This window comes from Canis lupus, chromosome 2 (genome assembly GCF_003254725.2).
Source record: "Canis lupus dingo isolate Sandy chromosome 2, ASM325472v2, whole genome shotgun sequence".
NCBI lineage: Eukaryota > Metazoa > Chordata > Mammalia > Carnivora > Canidae > Canis > Canis lupus.
This window is the reverse complement of record NC_064244.1, coordinates 77,952,870-77,969,961: the sequence shown is the minus strand read 5'-3', so window position 1 is coordinate 77,969,961 and position 17,092 is coordinate 77,952,870. Positions and strand designations below refer to the sequence as shown.

General features: G+C 41.4%; 1 protein-coding gene across 5 annotated transcripts in view; it reads right to left on the bottom strand.

Annotated features, from left to right (window-relative positions):
* Positions 1–17,092, bottom strand: part of UBR4 (ubiquitin protein ligase E3 component n-recognin 4) — a 132,809-nt gene that overhangs the window by 105,628 nt on the left and 10,089 nt on the right. For all 5 annotated transcript variants that reach the window (XM_035714056.2, XM_025446817.3, XM_025446816.3 and 2 more), the window contains exons 4-17: positions 16,672–16,801; positions 16,418–16,557; positions 15,813–15,915; positions 15,555–15,696; positions 15,261–15,385; positions 12,123–12,247; positions 11,570–11,629; positions 11,293–11,483; positions 7,205–7,304; positions 6,930–7,067; positions 6,360–6,477; positions 5,261–5,448; positions 3,723–3,882; positions 3,516–3,601 (exon numbers count right to left, since the gene is read on the bottom strand). In XM_035714056.2, the coding sequence (XP_035569949.1) occupies positions 3,516–3,601; positions 3,723–3,882; positions 5,261–5,448; positions 6,360–6,477; positions 6,930–7,067; positions 7,205–7,304; positions 11,293–11,483; positions 11,570–11,629; positions 12,123–12,247; positions 15,261–15,385; positions 15,555–15,696; positions 15,813–15,915; positions 16,418–16,557; positions 16,672–16,801 (1,806 nt within the window). The remainder of the gene's footprint in view (positions 1–3,515; positions 3,602–3,722; positions 3,883–5,260; positions 5,449–6,359; positions 6,478–6,929; positions 7,068–7,204; positions 7,305–11,292; positions 11,484–11,569; positions 11,630–12,122; positions 12,248–15,260; positions 15,386–15,554; positions 15,697–15,812; positions 15,916–16,417; positions 16,558–16,671; positions 16,802–17,092) is intronic.

The window sequence follows — 17,092 nt, the reverse complement described above, 5'->3', positions numbered from 1 at the left end:
AATTCTACATGTAATAGTAATAAATATAAGACGAATATAATAATCTTAATACTAAATGATAACAATAAATACAGATAGCAGCTAATGTTTAGTAGACACTATTACTATGTGCCAGATAGATTTTACTTTTTTTGTGATAAAATAATGTAACATAAAATTTATCACTTTAATCATTTTTAAGTGGAAAGTTCTGTGGCATTAAGTACATAAACACTGTGCAAACATCATTACTATCCATCTCCAGCACTTTTTTTTATTTTTCCCAATTCAAATTCTATACCCATTAAATACTAACTCCCTGTGATACGATAAAAGAAGAAATACATATTTGGTCTTTGTCCCATTCCTGGAACAGAGGTCTTAAAGCTGTCATTTCCTGACAGGGGTGAGAACGTGTATGGCATTCATAATAAGCTCTTCAATAATACCTGTATTTATGATAATGAGGCCCCTAGACAGCTTCAGGATGGGGGATGGTCGCCAGGGGAACCAACCACATGATTAAAGGGCTAGAACTTTCAGCTCCACCAACTGGGGCTAGAGTTTGAGTTAATCACCAATGGCCAATAGAGCAGAATGCCAACAGAAAACCAGACAAAGCCTGCTTTCTCATTTGGCTTCAGAAGACACAAATCATCTTAGTAGACTGTGTTATTAAACAAATTTGAAAGAAAACAGAGCCCATGCCAACCAAGCACATGGCCTTTCAGCAGAAAGTCCGCTTCCCAAGATGTTTGTGAGTCATCTTAAATAGGTTTCTTCTATTAAGTAGGGAAAGCCTACTGGTCTTACTAACTCAGAACAAGCTTTTTATTACCCTGACAAATGAAGACAACTTTTATGATGTAATTTATATTTGTTTACTTTCATAGACCGGACTCCATTCCATGAACTTCCCTTAAAGGACACTATGTGCATCTTGCAAGTTAGACACCTTGAGTAAATAACTTTGTACATGGAGCAGCTGGGTGAATCAGTCAAGTTAAGTGTAGGACTCTTGGTTTCAGCTCAACTCATGATCTCAGGGTCATGAGACTGAGCCACATGTTGGGTTCCACGTTGGTGTGAAGGTTGCTTAACATTCTCTACCTTTCCCATTGTCTGCCCCCCCCACCTTGTGTGCACACATGCACGCGCACGTGTGTGCACACAAACACACACTCTCCTAAAAAAAAAGAACATTGTACAGGATTCCAAAGAAACAATCATCAATAGCAAATAATTACACTAAATATCCTTCACTTTTTTTTCATCATAGCAATGAAATTTGGGGGAAGAATTTAAAGTCCCATGTTTGGAAATAAAATGAAGACTAAGTTTGATAATTTGCTCTGCATAAAGTCAGTGATATGGGCAGCCAAGCTACATGTCCACACAAGGTCTAGAATTATTTTTTTTTAATGCTAAGAGGGCACATCATTACAGGAATCCTATGAACTCCTATTCTCTACAGGAAAATATTTCTTCCCCCATTATTTGGACAAGTTTAAGCAGGAAAAGGCCAAGTCTATGAACTTTGAAACTTCTCTAAGTAAACTTAGATTTCAGCAAGGAGCTGATAACTTTGGCAGGATATCCTGACCCTATACAGTCTGGGAAGGTGCTGCAAGCCATATACTAATTGAAGCATTTTCTTCTCTTCATCTTAGGTCAACAACTTTACCACTCAAGTTATATTTCCTTTCCCACGAAATAAATAAATAAATATTGATTGATTGATTGATTGATTTTAGAGATAGAGACAGCACAAGCAATGGGGAGGGAGAGGAAGACAGTATCTCAAGCAGACTCCACACTGAATGTGGATCACAATCTGAGCCAAAACCAAGACTCAGATAGATGCTCAACTGACTGCCATCACCCAGGCATCCCCAAAAGAATTTTTTTCATCTAACAGTAGGTATGTGTAAATAGGTTTTGTAATTATCTTTTTAAACAATGAAATAAATTTTCAAGAATTTCTCAAAGACTATGGGATGGTAAGAATTAAGTTTAACCTTTTAAAATAGCTTCCTAGATCCTATCTCTTTGGGGGCAAGAGCAAATCCTTAAATTGTCTCCTGATTCTGAGAAATCCACTGAAATAATCTCAAGAGTAACAAAACTTTTCAAAACAATCTTAGGACAAAATATTGGAGAGATCTACAAATTTAATTCTTCTGGGGAGGTGAGGGATAGCTGCAAATAGGAATCTGCATTTATTAAACAAATTCCCCAAGGATCTTTATGCACACTAAAAGACTGACGAAGTCTGACCATGTTCAAAAAATTATCAAAATACAACACTGCCGGGGCACCTGGGTGGTTCAGTCGGTTAAGTGTGCGACTCTTAATCTCAGCTCAGTTCTTGATCTCATGGTCATAAGCTCAATCACCACATCGGGCTTAGAAAAAAAACAACCACCACACTGTCAAATGTTGGGAGAGAAAGTGAATCCACAAACCTGACACATTGCTGGTGATGATAAAACTTGGTACAGCTACTTTTTTTCTTTTAAAGTAATCTCTATACCCAACATGGGGCTCAAACTCACAACCCAGATTAAGAGTGGAATACTCTATTGACTGAGCCAGCCAGGTGCCCCACCGTGCTGCTACTTTAGAGAGCAGTCCAGTATTACTTGCTTACAGTCACCTACTCTGTATCTTGTCAATTCTACTCCCACTTACCTGCCCAAGAGAACCCCTTGTTATCTCAGGGGACACATACAAGATCACAGTAATACTTGGAGTAGTAACAAACCCTGACACAATCAAAAGATCCATCAGTGGGAGCAGAGGGGAGATGAATAATTGGCATAGTCACAAACACAATGGCATAGCATGTAGTAGTCAAAACAAGAACTACAGAGTTAGCAATAGTATAGACGAATCTTGGCAATATGGTGTCAAATAATATTAGCTGAAATAAGAAAGCCTAACAAGATCATATAGAGCATGGTATCAGTTACCATAAAGCTGAAAACAATCAAATAATTGTAAAATTTAAGGAGTATATATGTAAAAATAAACATATATATGAAACTAATAGAGAGGAAAAACCCTAAGATTTAGAAGGTCACAATCAAGATCCTACACTTTATTTTGGTGGTGAGTTTGCAAGCAGGCATGTATCTGAGAGCAACTACCTTCTGTAATTTGACTCTTCAAAAAGAACACATGTCCAACGTGTATTTCTTAGATTACTAATGAAATTAAGCATTTTCTACATTTATTGGCCATTTATATTTTCCTGCCCTCTTGTCTATTTTGTCCACCTGTCTACTAGGACAGTAATTAGGAGCTATTTTTGTAGTTTTCCTTTCACTTTAAGCTTACTGAATGACTTGGGGATAAAGGACACATTTTCTCTTTTTTGAAATAATCTGAATGGGGCAGTGAGACACATTAGCATAATGTCTCAAACTCTTTCCAGTTGGGGGTTTCTACAACAAACTGTGTTTCTTCCCAACTGAATACTACAGCCTACTGGAAGCAGACACAGCGCATGGCCAAAGGTCACAGTGCACACAAACCTGCAGGTTGGGTGACTGAAGGTCAGAAGTTACCAGAGAGTGGTTGAAGTGATAGAGAGCAGCAGCAAATTCTTCATCTGATGAACCTTAAAGGCAATAAGGACGCTGATTACTCAAGCAGCCTCTTGATACATCATCATACTGCCCTGCCAACAGCCAAACTCCACTGGAGAAAACATCAACCAAGCCTTGATCCTGTCTACTGACCCTTGAGTCCATCTTTGTCCACCTCCTTAATGATGCTGGCCAGGGTGGCCATATGGTGTTCTGAAAGAGACACACTCAGGTAGTTTCGGATAAAATTGTTCCGTGAGTTCAGCATGGAAGAAGTGATGAAGTTCAAAATGTTGGAAGCCAGACCTAAGAACTAAAAAGAACAGCAAGAATCTTACGTCAGGGTCATAAGCCCAAAGTACTTCCAAATCTTGAATACAAATAAAAATAAAACACATCAAAATGGGACACCTGGGTGGCTCAATGGTTGAGACTGCCTTTGGCTCCTGGGGTCCTGAGATTGAGACCCACATCAGGCTCCCTGCAGGGAGCCTGCTTCTCCCTCTGCCTGTGTCTCTGTCTCTCTCTGTGTCTCTCATGAATAAATAAATAAAATCTAAAAAAAAAAAAAAAAAAAAATGCCTACAGATCTGATGCAACAAACTCAATGAATTAGTGTCAGATTTTAAATCACCTACAGTGGAATGAAGTTTAATTACAACAGTCTTTCCCATCATAATTCTACCAGTTACATGAAATGGCACCTGTTGAACACAAAAGACTTCAGAAAACACTGTGAAAACTGAGGCTTCTAGACAGACTTTTTTCTGTCATTCCCCTAAGGTCCTGCATTTGTTCAGCTCAAGGACACTATTGAAATAAGGAATTCTGAAGTCTGATCATTATACACACATGGAATTCCCAGCTCCTTCCTTCTTTCTCAAAATGATACTGAATTATGGTGTAAATGTTTTATGCCCACAATCTTGACTAGAATAAGCTGTACTGTATGAAAGTAAGGTCTATATCTGATTTGTTTCCTGATACAGCTTTAGAACAGTGCTGATAATATGTCATCTAGAAATACTGTTTGAATAAATAATTAGCAAGCACTTAAGATGTACCACACCTATACTAGGGGCTCCTTAATTCTTCACAACACCCCTCAAAGCAGGTACAATCATTCCCATATGACAAAAGACAACAATGAGTCTTGGAGAGGTTTAGATTCTTGTCCAAAGTTTAGAGCCAGTAAATGGTAAGTAAAATGGCCAGTAAAAGCAGGATTCAAACTCACTTCTAACTCCAAAGGCTATGTTACTAACCCTCAATCAGAGAAACAATATCAAGAGTACAAATTATTTAATCAAACACAATTTGTACGCTTAAGTCCTAAGTAAAAATATCTTTAAAGATTTTTTTTTTTTAATTTACTTGAGAGAAAGAGTGCACGCACACAAGCACAGAGTGAGCAAGACAGAATACTAATGCAGGGCGGGGCAGGGGGAGTGGTGGGAGAGGGAGAAACAGACTCCCCACTGAGCAGGGAGCCCAATGAAGGGTGCAATTCCAGTACCCTGGATCATGACCTGAGCTGAAGGCAGAGGCTCAACTGACTGAGCCATCCAGACACCCAAAAATATCTTTAAATATTACAGTTGACCCAACCTACAAAATGTTTTAGTTCAAACGATCTACTTTTCACAACTCCCCATCTCTCCTTTCCCTTAACCTCAAAAATCCACTCTTACCAACTCAGGATCTTTGCGACTAGCCAAAATGTTGCCCTTTTCACCGGGAGCCTGTTTACTGGGGCTTTTAACTCGAGGAGAACTCTCTAGCGGAGGTGGCGGGGGAGGAGGCGGAGGTGCCACTTTCTCTTTACTGGGAGAGATGGTCTCCTCAAACCACTGCCCCAAAATAGGCTCACTGTCATCATCTGAAGAAAGAGATAAGTAATAAAAATAACACATTTTTAAAAAAAGTTTTAGTACATCTGTTTTATGGAAGTGTCTACATCAAAAGAAACACAAGGAAAAAGAAAAAAAAGGAACAAAGGGTTATCTTGATTTCAGGTGATAGTTACATGTTGCACAAATTTGTCAATGCTCATCTAAATGTACACACAAAACAGGAGCATTTCACTGCATGTAACCTATACATCAATAAAACTAGTATTTTTTTTTTTTTATAAAGGAGCCAATGAAGAAACAGGAACAACCTCACTTTACTGGCAAGAAGTCAAACATTTTGAAAAACAAATTTTTATCTATCAATTGTAAAGCCCAAATTAACAGATGCACCTTTCACAATACTATACATGGCTCCCACCTGATTATAAAAGAAAAAATCTGATCATAAAGAACCTGAGCGATTTGTCTTACTCCATCTCTCTCCCAACCAAGAAAGGAGGGAATGCTTGTTTTGCCCTGTTGTTCACTGCCACGGAGTCTGGAGTTCCTCTCCCTATGCCTCCCCAAGCCACACATCCATGACAATAGCTGGAGCAAACCCCTCACACACAAGCTCTGGAGTTTCACTGGGAAGCTCAGAACAAAGTTCAAAGTTCACCAGCTGGGTCAACACAAACAGCAGCAGGAACTGAGATGGATCCTGATCTTGGAGGGGAAGGGCTGAAAAGCAATCTGGGTATCACTGGGAGAAGTTTCTATCACTCAGTCTTCAACAGCTCAACCTACTCTTCAACAATATGCCCCTTCGAGGACCCAGAAAATCAGGATCCATGCTAGGCAGGTGAAGACGGCAACAGGACACTAACAGAATCCACGCAAGGGAGCTCCTGTTGCTCTCTGCTGCCTGCCTCCCGGGACACCGAAAAGAGGCCTCTACCTTGGCTGCTGTCCTCCTCCGTGCTGCTGAAATCATCCTCATAGTAAGTGTTTGAGTCAGTCGAGGCGCTGGCATCGCTGCTCATGGAGCCCTTCCTCTGACGTTGCAGGACACAGGCCTAGGAAAATAGCAGCTTCCGTAACTGACAATGACAGACAAGATGCCACCCTGCTTCACCTCACTCACCATATGAGACATTTTCTCTGTGTCTTTTCCTTTCCTCTAAATCCAAGAAATCCTCCTAACAGTGTCCTCCTTTCCGAGCTCGGATCCCTTTATCCCAATGCACTCCAAACCCAAAGCTACAGACAAGAATTGAAACAGGAGTCTTTCCAGAGTAGCCTCTAAGTTTCTGAATCAGCATGACACCTGTCACAAAGCACCTCACAGCTATATGTATCACAACGCTGACAATAACAGACACAAAGTGTAGACTCATTCAAGAATTCCACTCGTTTTCAAAACCTTTACCACGAAATTTGAGTTTATAAAGGTCACAGTATACAATCTTATTCATTTTGAAAAGATTATATAAATGTTCCAAATTATCAGTGGTGTTATGCCACCTACCTTTCTGTAGGAGGTTGAGAGTAATGTCAACAGCAGGTTCGTCAGTGGGACTGAGTCAATCAGCCGTTGGATCCTCTGGATGGAGGTGCTCTGGGCCATAATGTTCAGGACTGCAGGGGGACCATCTGTCTCCCAGGCCTGAAGGTAACCATGGCAAAAGAGAATTAATGTTCTAGCAGAGCAGGAGGTAACAACAGGATCAGATGGCTCAAGGTAGCCTACCTAGAAGTGAAGCCAGCAGTCAGTAGGCTCATCCCCTGACAACAATCCCTCACCTTGTGCAGAGCTTCCACTTGAAGGTCTTGAAAGAGAGAGGTTAACAGCTTGACAGCATGGTTTGCCAGTATTACTGAGAGTACCCCAAATCCCTGGTGCCTATATAAAGAAAAAGGAAAACACAACAAATTACAACCTCAAAAACAGGGATCTTGCCATTTGGGGCCTAGACTCCTTTGAGAATCTGTGGACCTTTCCCCAAATGGAAAAAAACTATACACACAATATATGCATATAATTTCAAAAGCTCAGTCTCCCTGAAGCTCATCTGTAGCCCGCCTAAGGATCTACAGGCTTCAGGTTAAGAACTACAGAACTACAAGAAAGTCTTCCAGGATGCCTGGAAATCACCTGGGTGGCTCAGTGGTTGAGTGTCTGCCTTTGGCTCAGGTCATGATCTCGGGGTGCTGGGATCGAGTCCCCCATCAGGCTCTGTGGGAAGCCTGCTTCTCCCTCTATGTGTCTGCCTCTCTCTCTGTCTCTCGTGAATAAGTAAATAAAATCTTAAAAGAAGAAAGTCTTCCAAATACATAACATTTTGGAATTTAAACTATCAGTTCACGACTAGGAGCCTCTGGAGAACAGCAGCCTTTGAGGGGCTCCTCTGGCAACCCCCTGGTGCCAGGGCTTGTGCCTGAACCTTTTCCCATGCAGCCACTAGGCAGCTTTTTAACCATCCTGGAGCCCTTTCCCAAAACGTGGACCAAATGGAGACAATAAAGCTTTTTGCAGCAATAAATAAATAAATAAATAAATAAATAAATAAATAAATAAAAATAAACTATCAGTTCAAAACTACTGGATGAATTGAAGATGCTGACATTCAAAGGCTGGCTGAACTTTTTGAAGGTCATTCTTTTGAGATAGCTTCTGGGCCGGTGGATACAGGGAGATGTGGGGAGAGCAGTGCACACGGGAGGGCAGGGATGCTCTGTGCTCTTTCCCCACACCTTGCTCTAAGCATCTCTTCCAACTGGCTGTTTCAGGGTTACAGTCTTTTATAATAAATCCCTCATCAATAAAGTTTTTAAAAAAAGGCATTCTTTGAGAAGAAAAAAGGTAAAAATCACTTCTATATCTGGTCACAAACCAAAGAGGATGAAAGCAAAGTTTTACTCACATTTAATGTGTAAAACTTTTTCTTTCTGTCCAAATGACCACATGACAAAGAATTAGCATACCTAATATACAGAGAGCTCATGTTCATGAGAAAATGAAAAAAGGACAAATACCAGAGAAAACTAGGGCAAAGGACACAGGCAGTTATAGTCATCCTAACAAAAAAATACAAGTAGGAGTGATATAATAGCCATCTTTCTCCTTTAATATTAAAAAACAGGAAGATTAATGACAGCCACTGTCAAAGAGCACCTGAGGAAATGGGCACATTCGCACACAGAGCTAGTGAAAGTTCAATCAGAACAGGCTAGTAGGGGTGCCTAGGTGGCTCAGTGGTTGAGCATCTGCCTTTGGCTCCGGTCATGATCCTGGAATCCGGGATCAAGTCCCGCATTGGGCTCCCGCCAGAAGCCTGCTTCCCCCTCTGCCTGTGTCTCTGCCTCTCTCTCTGTGTCTCTCATGAATCAATAAAATCTTAAAAAAAAAAAAAAAAAAAGACAGGCTAGTAAAACATTGCAAATTTTTACATAAAATAGGCGTGACTTTTGTCCTAACATTCACACTTCCGGGAATTTACCCCCAGTGGATAATTAAACAAGTTCACAAAGATTTACATTTTAGAAGATTTATCAAAACAAAAAATTTAATATAGCCATAACTGTTTTAATAGGGTAATTAGTTAACAACAGCATGTTTATACAGTGAATACCACCAGCCTATTACAAACACAGTGAATCTGCAAACAGCGCCACTGAAAAATTGTCTACAGTATATTCTAACGGCAATTGTGTTCTGTAAAGATACACATCTTATATACGTGCACTGAAAAATATCTGGAAGAATGTTTATCAATTTGGTGGTAGAATTTGCGATGACTTTTTCCCCCTTTCTTATGGTTTGTAACTTACACAAAGTACAGATATTCTTTTGAAATGTCAAGAAACGAGCCATTTTTAAAACATAACTATTTCCAAGGATAGACCTTTGGGCATCCTCCCATTTCCTGCTAGAGTGCTAAGAGTGAAGACAGAAGCTCACAAGAATCACAAACTACTGTTCTCTCTTACTTCCCTTCTTTGCCTGGTTTCTACTATCTACCAATGTCTATTTCAAATTTCAGCTAAGTGTTCCTCCTCAAGGAAATCTGCCTTGAGTTCTCCAACCAGGCCAAATACCCTTACTGTAATACTCTCTACATACAATTTGACATATCTCTTCACTTCTCTCAGAAATGTGTCCTTTTCTTATATATCACAGCATTCCAGAACTGACAGAGAAGATACTCAATGAATAATTTGTTGAATGAGGTCCAGAATTTGACTTCCTCCTTGAACTCCTGATGCCCATACCAACTGCCTACTCAACATCTCACATAGAGAGGTCTGACAATCACCTCAACTCACCACGACAAAGACAGAATTCTACATTTCTTCCCTTTCCGGCCACCCAAGATACTCCTAAGCCAGTGTCTCCGGCCTCCATAAATTACACAACCCAGTTGTTCATGTCAAAAAATTCTGATGTCGGGCAGCCCCGGTGGCGCAGCGGTTTAGCGCTGCCTGCAGCCCGGGGTGTGATCCTGGAGACCCGGGATCGAGTCCCACATCAGGCTTGTTGCATGGAGCCTGCTTCTCCCTCTGCCTGTGTCTCTGCCTGTGTCTCTCTCTCTCTCTCTCTGGGTCTCTATAAATAAATAAAATCTTAAAAAAAAAAATTCCGATGTCATATTGTTCACACTTAATATGCAAGCCATCAGCAAATCCTGTCAGCTGTACCTTCCAAACACATACATGCTGCTTTGACCTTTTCTCTCTGCCTTTCCCACCAATACCCTATTCCAAGTGCCTTCATCTCTTGTTTGGAATAATGCATCATCTTCCCAACTACTCTTCCTCCTTCCCACCTTATACACTGCAGTCTATTCTCTTCACAGCAGCTAGGTTCTCAGGTCACTAATAACTAACAGATTAGATCACTCTCCTTGGGAAAACCCTCTAACACACAGATTATACTTTGCCCTAGGAGATTTGGCCCCTAGCTACCTCTATAACCTAACTTTCTACCACTCTCCCTCCTGGAGGGCTCCACTTTAGCCACACTGACCTTACTGATTCCTAAAAATACCAATCATACCCCCACCTCCAAACCTAAACAATTCTACCCCCAAAATTTGCATGGCTCACTCTGTCACCTCACATGTATTCTCTACATCTTGTCCTTAAAGCCCATTCCTCACCATCCTAATTAAAATAACAGCCTCTATGACTCTCTAGCCCCTTGTTCTGGCTTATTTTTCTTCACAACACTCATATGAAAATCTATCATGAACCTATTAATTTGTTTACTGTTGCTCCAGTTAGAAATAAGTTCCATAGAAGCACAGATATTGAATACTTTCACATCTTCAATGCCTGGAAAGAACCCAGTACATGGTAGGAACTGAATGAATAAATAATATCCAGAAATGCCTAGACTTAGAAAATAAAACCTTGAGCCACATGGAAGTCCTATCTCTAACTCCTCTCCAAGCAAGCAGGGCTCATTGTCCAGACTTTGTCAAAATGGTAGCAAATGTTTTAGGAAGCAAGCCCAGAGGACCTGATTGAATCCTCTTTATTGGTTGAACATGCAAGTGAGTAATGAACTGTAACTCATACCAGCCCATCTTACAAAACAAAAGTACCCTTTTTTTTTTTTGAACCTCATAAAAACCCTAGAATGTATATTACACAGACACTTTCCCCCTCTTAGAGGTAAGCAAACAAGCTTGGAAAGAATGAACAATATGTCCAAAATCACAAGGCTATGATATAGAGATAGGAGACTGTGATCATCACTTTAGTTAAATTCAATCAGGTATGGAGATAAATTGTTCTACTGATGTGAAGATGAGAGGGGTTACCCTAGCTCCCCATCAATATAAAATGGCAAAGACACAAAACAAAACATGAATCAAGGAGACACATACCCTTTCCCAGGTCCCAGTTTAGGAGAGCCCACTCCCTCTTTTGTACGAGAAAGGATGTCTCTAACTCGGAGTGCAGCCAGAGGGTCTTTCTCTTTCCCCTTATCAGCCAAGGCAGTAGGACTGAGGTTCAATATGAGGAACAGGCTGTTTAACAAACACCAGGCACCCAGCAATTGGAAGTTCTGATAATGCTGTTGAAAAAGCATGAAAGTAATGTATAAACACACGGATCTTAGAACTATGAGACAGGGATGGAACAGAGAGACCTACTTCTCACCTCTCCACCAGCCCGACGGGAATTGCTGATTGCTTGTCCAATCATGTCGTAGATTTCAAGCTGTCCAACAACAAACACAAAAATCTGAGCAAGCTGAGTACTTCATTACAAAAGCTAATCCCCATAATTAATTTCGCTCAAAGAATTAAATATCCTTAAAGCACTTTCTAAAGATATGATTCCATCACACTTTCCTTGACCTTCATAGCTCAAGGGTCACCTTCTCAAAGATGTCCACTCCACACAATCTAAAGCAACACACTCAGGCCCACATCAGATCGTGGTGTATCACATGGACTTGTCTTACACACTCATCATTCTCTGAGACTATCTCATGCACTGCAGGTCTTGCTAAAAGTGCACTGACACACACACACAGCAAGCCTTCAAGTATACATGCAGACTGAGTGACTCATCTTTCACAAGAACTGCTACCCAAGGGGATGGGTATGGAGAGTACTCCATGTCCTTTTCTCGACCTGGGAAGAGTGGACCTGGCACTATCTCCTCACTGAATGATGGGAGGCCCCCAGAACAAGGAGGCACGGCTTACACATTTCTGGACAATCGTAGCTGCATCACTCTCATAGTCTTCTTCTTTGGAGCTTGTGGACCCTGTCCGTACTTGCTGGGCACTACCCACATGCAGGATGGCCATGCAAGTTGCCACACTCACACCTGGGGGGGGGAATAAAAGAAAGATGCACAGATTCCAATCATGGCACAGTCCCAGGAGTCCACCAAAATAGAAATAGAAAACATAACCCACCCTGAAGCCATTCCATGATTTGACAACTGAGAATAATATCCACAAGAGCAAGACTAGACAATGTTACCATCAGGTCCAGCAATCATAAAAACCTGCTCACAAATACTTACTGTAGCTTTATTCCTAACTGCCACAATTGGAAGCAACTGAGATGCCTTCAATAGGTGGACGTACCACAAACTATGGCACACCCATACAAGGAATATTATTCAGCACTTTAAAAAAGTAAGCAATCAAGTCACAAAAAATCAGGGAAGAAACTTAAATGCACACTCCACAAGGAAGAAGCCAGTCTGAAAAGGCAACATACTATATAATTGATTCCAACTTTAGGGCATTCTGGAAAAATTAAAACTCCAAAAACAGTAAAAAGATCAGTGGTTCCCAGGAGGTGAAAGTAGGAAGAGGGATTACGAGGTGGAGTACAGGAGTGGTGAAACTATTCTGTGTCATAGTGACGATTAACACAGGATGCTATACATTTGTCAAAACCCACAGAACTGTCTAACACAGAGAAAATCCTGATTAAGCAATGGACTTCACAAATCATAATAATGTATCAAATACTGAGTTCGTCAATTTTAACAAATGCACCATGTTAATACAACATATGAAATAAAGGGGCGCCTGAGTAGCTCAGTGGTTGAGTGCCTGCATTTGGCTCAGGTCGTGATCCCGTGGTCCTGGATCAAGTCCCACAGTAGACTCCCTGTGGGGAGCCTGCTTCTCCCTCTACCTATGTCTCTGCCTTTCTCTCTCTTTCTCATGAATAAATAAGCAAAATCTTAAAAATGAAAAAAATCTGAACAATACGGAAACGGGGTACTGGGGAGAGAAGGTAGATGGAAATTCTGTATGACCTGCTCGACTTCTCTCTAAACCTAAAACTGCTTTAAAAATAAAACCTATTGGGGCACCAGGGTGGCTCAGTGGTTGAGCATCTGCCTTTGGCTCAGGGCGTGATCCTGAGGTCCCAGGATCAAGTCCCGCACCAGGCTCCCCACAGGGAGCCTGCTGCTTCTCCCTCTGCCTATGTCTCTGCCTCTCTCTTTGTCTCTCATGAATAAATTTAAAAATCTTTTAAAAAAATAAAATAAAATAAAACCTATTAACTTTAAAACATCACAAGACGTCTTTCCATTTTTTCAAGACCATGGGGAAATACATTTCACATTCGGTGTTCCTCAAAGATACCAAGGCCAAATCCCTGTCTTTACATCAAATCCCAGGCCATCAAATTTCAACAAGCCAAATCTGGGATCTTCAATCCAACTAAAAAATGTTAAGGACTCTGTAACCAATACTAAGTACACTGAGGGCCACATGATGCTCAAAGAAATTCCCTAAAAATTGAAACAACCCCAACTTAAAACTGCAAAGATCAAAAGCAGAGGACGAGGAAATAAGCACCAGAAGTGAGCTGGGGGAGAACACATTTTCACACATACCTTTAGCTTTCTCTTCCTACCACTACTACCCTAGCTCACGTTCTTATCATGTCTCACTTGAACGACTACAAAAAATTCTCCTAACAGAGAATTCTCCTGCCTCCAAATCTCCCCACACCAAAATATCCTGCAAGTTGCTGCTTTGATATAGGTCAGAATCTGCAGTGGTTTCTCCTGTCATAGGACATGGTCCAAATGACTTAGACTGCATTTCTGAGACCCCTGTGATTGTTTCCTTTCTCTCTGGTTGCAGGATACCCACTAAACACATATCTTCTCCCTTCACCCCCCCCCACACACACACACTTACTATGTTCCCCCAAACTATAGTATACTTTGAGTCCTGCTTCTGCCTCTGCCTCAGGATAGCCAAGTTGCAATCCTACCTGCCCTACAGGTACATCAAAAGAACTCCTTCATTACTCCTGCTTTACCCAACTGAAGGCGCCTTCCTCTTTATATCCCTATTTGCATCCAGATGTTCAAATAAAGCTAGTGAAACAATGCAGGGAGATGACAAACCTCGGCAATTTCTTGGTGTTCCCAAGGTCAGGTTACTAAGGCTATACAAATCCTCATTCAGAGAACGAAGTAAACATCGGAAATTGTTATACCTTCCAAGACACACCAGGACTATAGTATTTAAAACCAAGGATCAGTGAATTGGATTAAAAAGTCACGGTCATCATAACGTAAAAGAGAGTAAACAGCAGCTGTCAGTCCCCACTTTCAAGGCAGCATGAGCAGCAGGAAGAAAGGGGACTTTGTGGGAGCATGAAGGATAACATCTCATGTACTTATAAACAGCACCTGTTCCGTGAAGGCTTCCTCAAACCTGCTCCCACAGCAAGACTCCATCCATCTCTCCCTTCTTTGTGCACCCAACTACACTAGCCTTCTGATGGCTTTTATCATCTCCTTTTTAAGATTTTTATTTATTTATTCATGAGAGAGACACAGAGAGAGAGGCAGAGACACAGGCAGAGGGGGAAGCAGGCTCCATGCAAGGAGCCCAATGTGGGACTTGATCCCTGGTCTCCAGGATCACGCTCCGAGCTAAAGGCAGACGCTCAACCGCTGAGCCACCCAGGTGTCCCTATCATCTCCTATTTTATATGATTCCATGTGGCCCTAACCGTTCTCGATGTAGGCTCCTTGAGGGCACAGATTACGTGTTATTTATCTCAATATCCAAACAGCACTTAGCGTTTTGCTTTTCCTAGTAAACATTTACTATCTGCGCATACTATGAAAATAAATATGCACATAACACACCACCAGCAGTGGTACAATTGGATAACTTACAAGATTCCTATGCAGACCTCATTTCACCTAGACGAGACTTTAGATGACCCTCAGGGACAAAGGCCCAAGTAACAGGGAGACAGCAGAGCACTCAGGAGGATCTCATGATTTTCTGAAAGTATACTTGTGCTTAACTGAAAAAATGAAATCAGACATCATAACCTCTCACCTGCATACAGACAACTTAGGCTGAGAACTGTCACATCCTGCAGACGAGAAGGATTGAGGGGTTCCAACACAGGCAGAGACAGAGTATCCAACGCCATGGTTACATCAATCACCAGTGAATGAAAACTAGAACATGAAGGAGAGGAGGTTAACCAAAGCATCTCTTTGAATCCCTTGCTTCTATAATATGATAATTAAAGAAAGTTGGCATGCCAAAAAAAAAAAAAAAGACTAACCAGTTTCTCTTTTTGAGAGCAGCATTAGAAAAAAAAGCACACACCCTGGAGCACCTTACCCATTGCGAACAGCAGTGGCATCTGCTACTGTGGCCGGCATGATGAAGAAAGAATTGGCCGACACTGCATCCTGAAACCGATTGATGTAGCGCAGGAAATAGGGCAGGTTCAAACACACGCGCAGTAGCTTCTCTGAGCCACCTGCATTAATGACAGGGCTCAACTTTACCAACGGGCATCTGGCTGCTGCTTCTTTTCCACTTACGGAATTTTTGAAAGCAGAGAACCAGCTTTGTGACAATAATTAAGAGTCTTACCAAGCTCTTGAAGACTAGCCACATTCTGAGCTATAAACACATTCTTGGTTTTGATAGCAGAGGCTTGATCTGTGGATGACTGCTCATCATTTTCTCCTTCGGCCTAAAGAGAAACAAAGGATCTGAAAGGCCTATCATGATACTATCATCTGTCAACTGCTGCCCTGCATTTTGGAATCAAACCAAGTGCCCAAGAAGTTCTAAGGGGTACTCTGCAGACTCCCCAGTTAATGATGGGGGAAGGAAATCCCTCTCTAATGTTAGGGAAAACACAAGTTATTGTCCCAAGAGCAAGAGAAAAATATACAAAGATACATTCTACAACTAGTAGAGAGTGTGATGTCTTTCACAGAAAAGCACACGTGTTGTTTATATCTATTTATTTATATTGAGAAATTTTAGAAGAATGATCATCAGAATAGTATCAACAGTGGGCAGAAAGTTAGGGGAAGTTTTCCCCTTTTTTTGGATTGTATTTTTCTACTGGCTTTCTACCCTAGGCACATACATCATTCCACATCACAAATATAAGATACATGTTACTTTTTCTAGTATTATCTCTTAAAACTCCCATGGGATGAGGACACTTTGCTGGAGTAACTCACTGGAGTGTGTGGACCTCCAGGCGGTGATGCTACAGTTCTAGGGTTGAAAACTGATGTCAGCTGGTTCAAAAAATTCATCTGGACCTCCTTCTGCCTCAGTTCTGGGCTTACTGGTGAGGCCAGCTCTTTCTGGTCTTCCACTGCAAGTATAAAACCAACAACAGGAATGAGCATAGTGCCACTAGAAGGCAATGCAGGAAAACAGCTGGCCGGGGAAGCAGTCAGAGAACTAGGCCTGGCAAATAAACGCTCACCATCTGAGAGCGTCTTCACTGTCTGTGGCAGCTTGGCTGATTTCATCATTGCCGTGAACGTTATCATTTCAGTCCTGTCTAGTCGGCTACAGCCAGTACACAGGCCCTTGATGAGGAGAATCAAGTGTTTCTGAAAAGAAAATATATTCAATGGGACACCTGGGTGCCTCAGTGGTTCAGCATCTCCCTTTGGCGTGATCCTAGAGTCCCGGGGTCGAGTCCCGTGTTGGGCTCTCTGCATGGACCCTGCTTCTCTTCCCTCTTCCCTTGTCTGTCTGTCTGTCTCTCTCTCTGTCTCTCATGAATAAATAAATAAAATCTTTAAAAAAACAAACAAAAAAAAAACCTAAAATCAAGTATATCTTTCAGAAGATACTACTCCCCTGGGACTTCAAACTGGCGTACAGCCAAATTTAGGTTC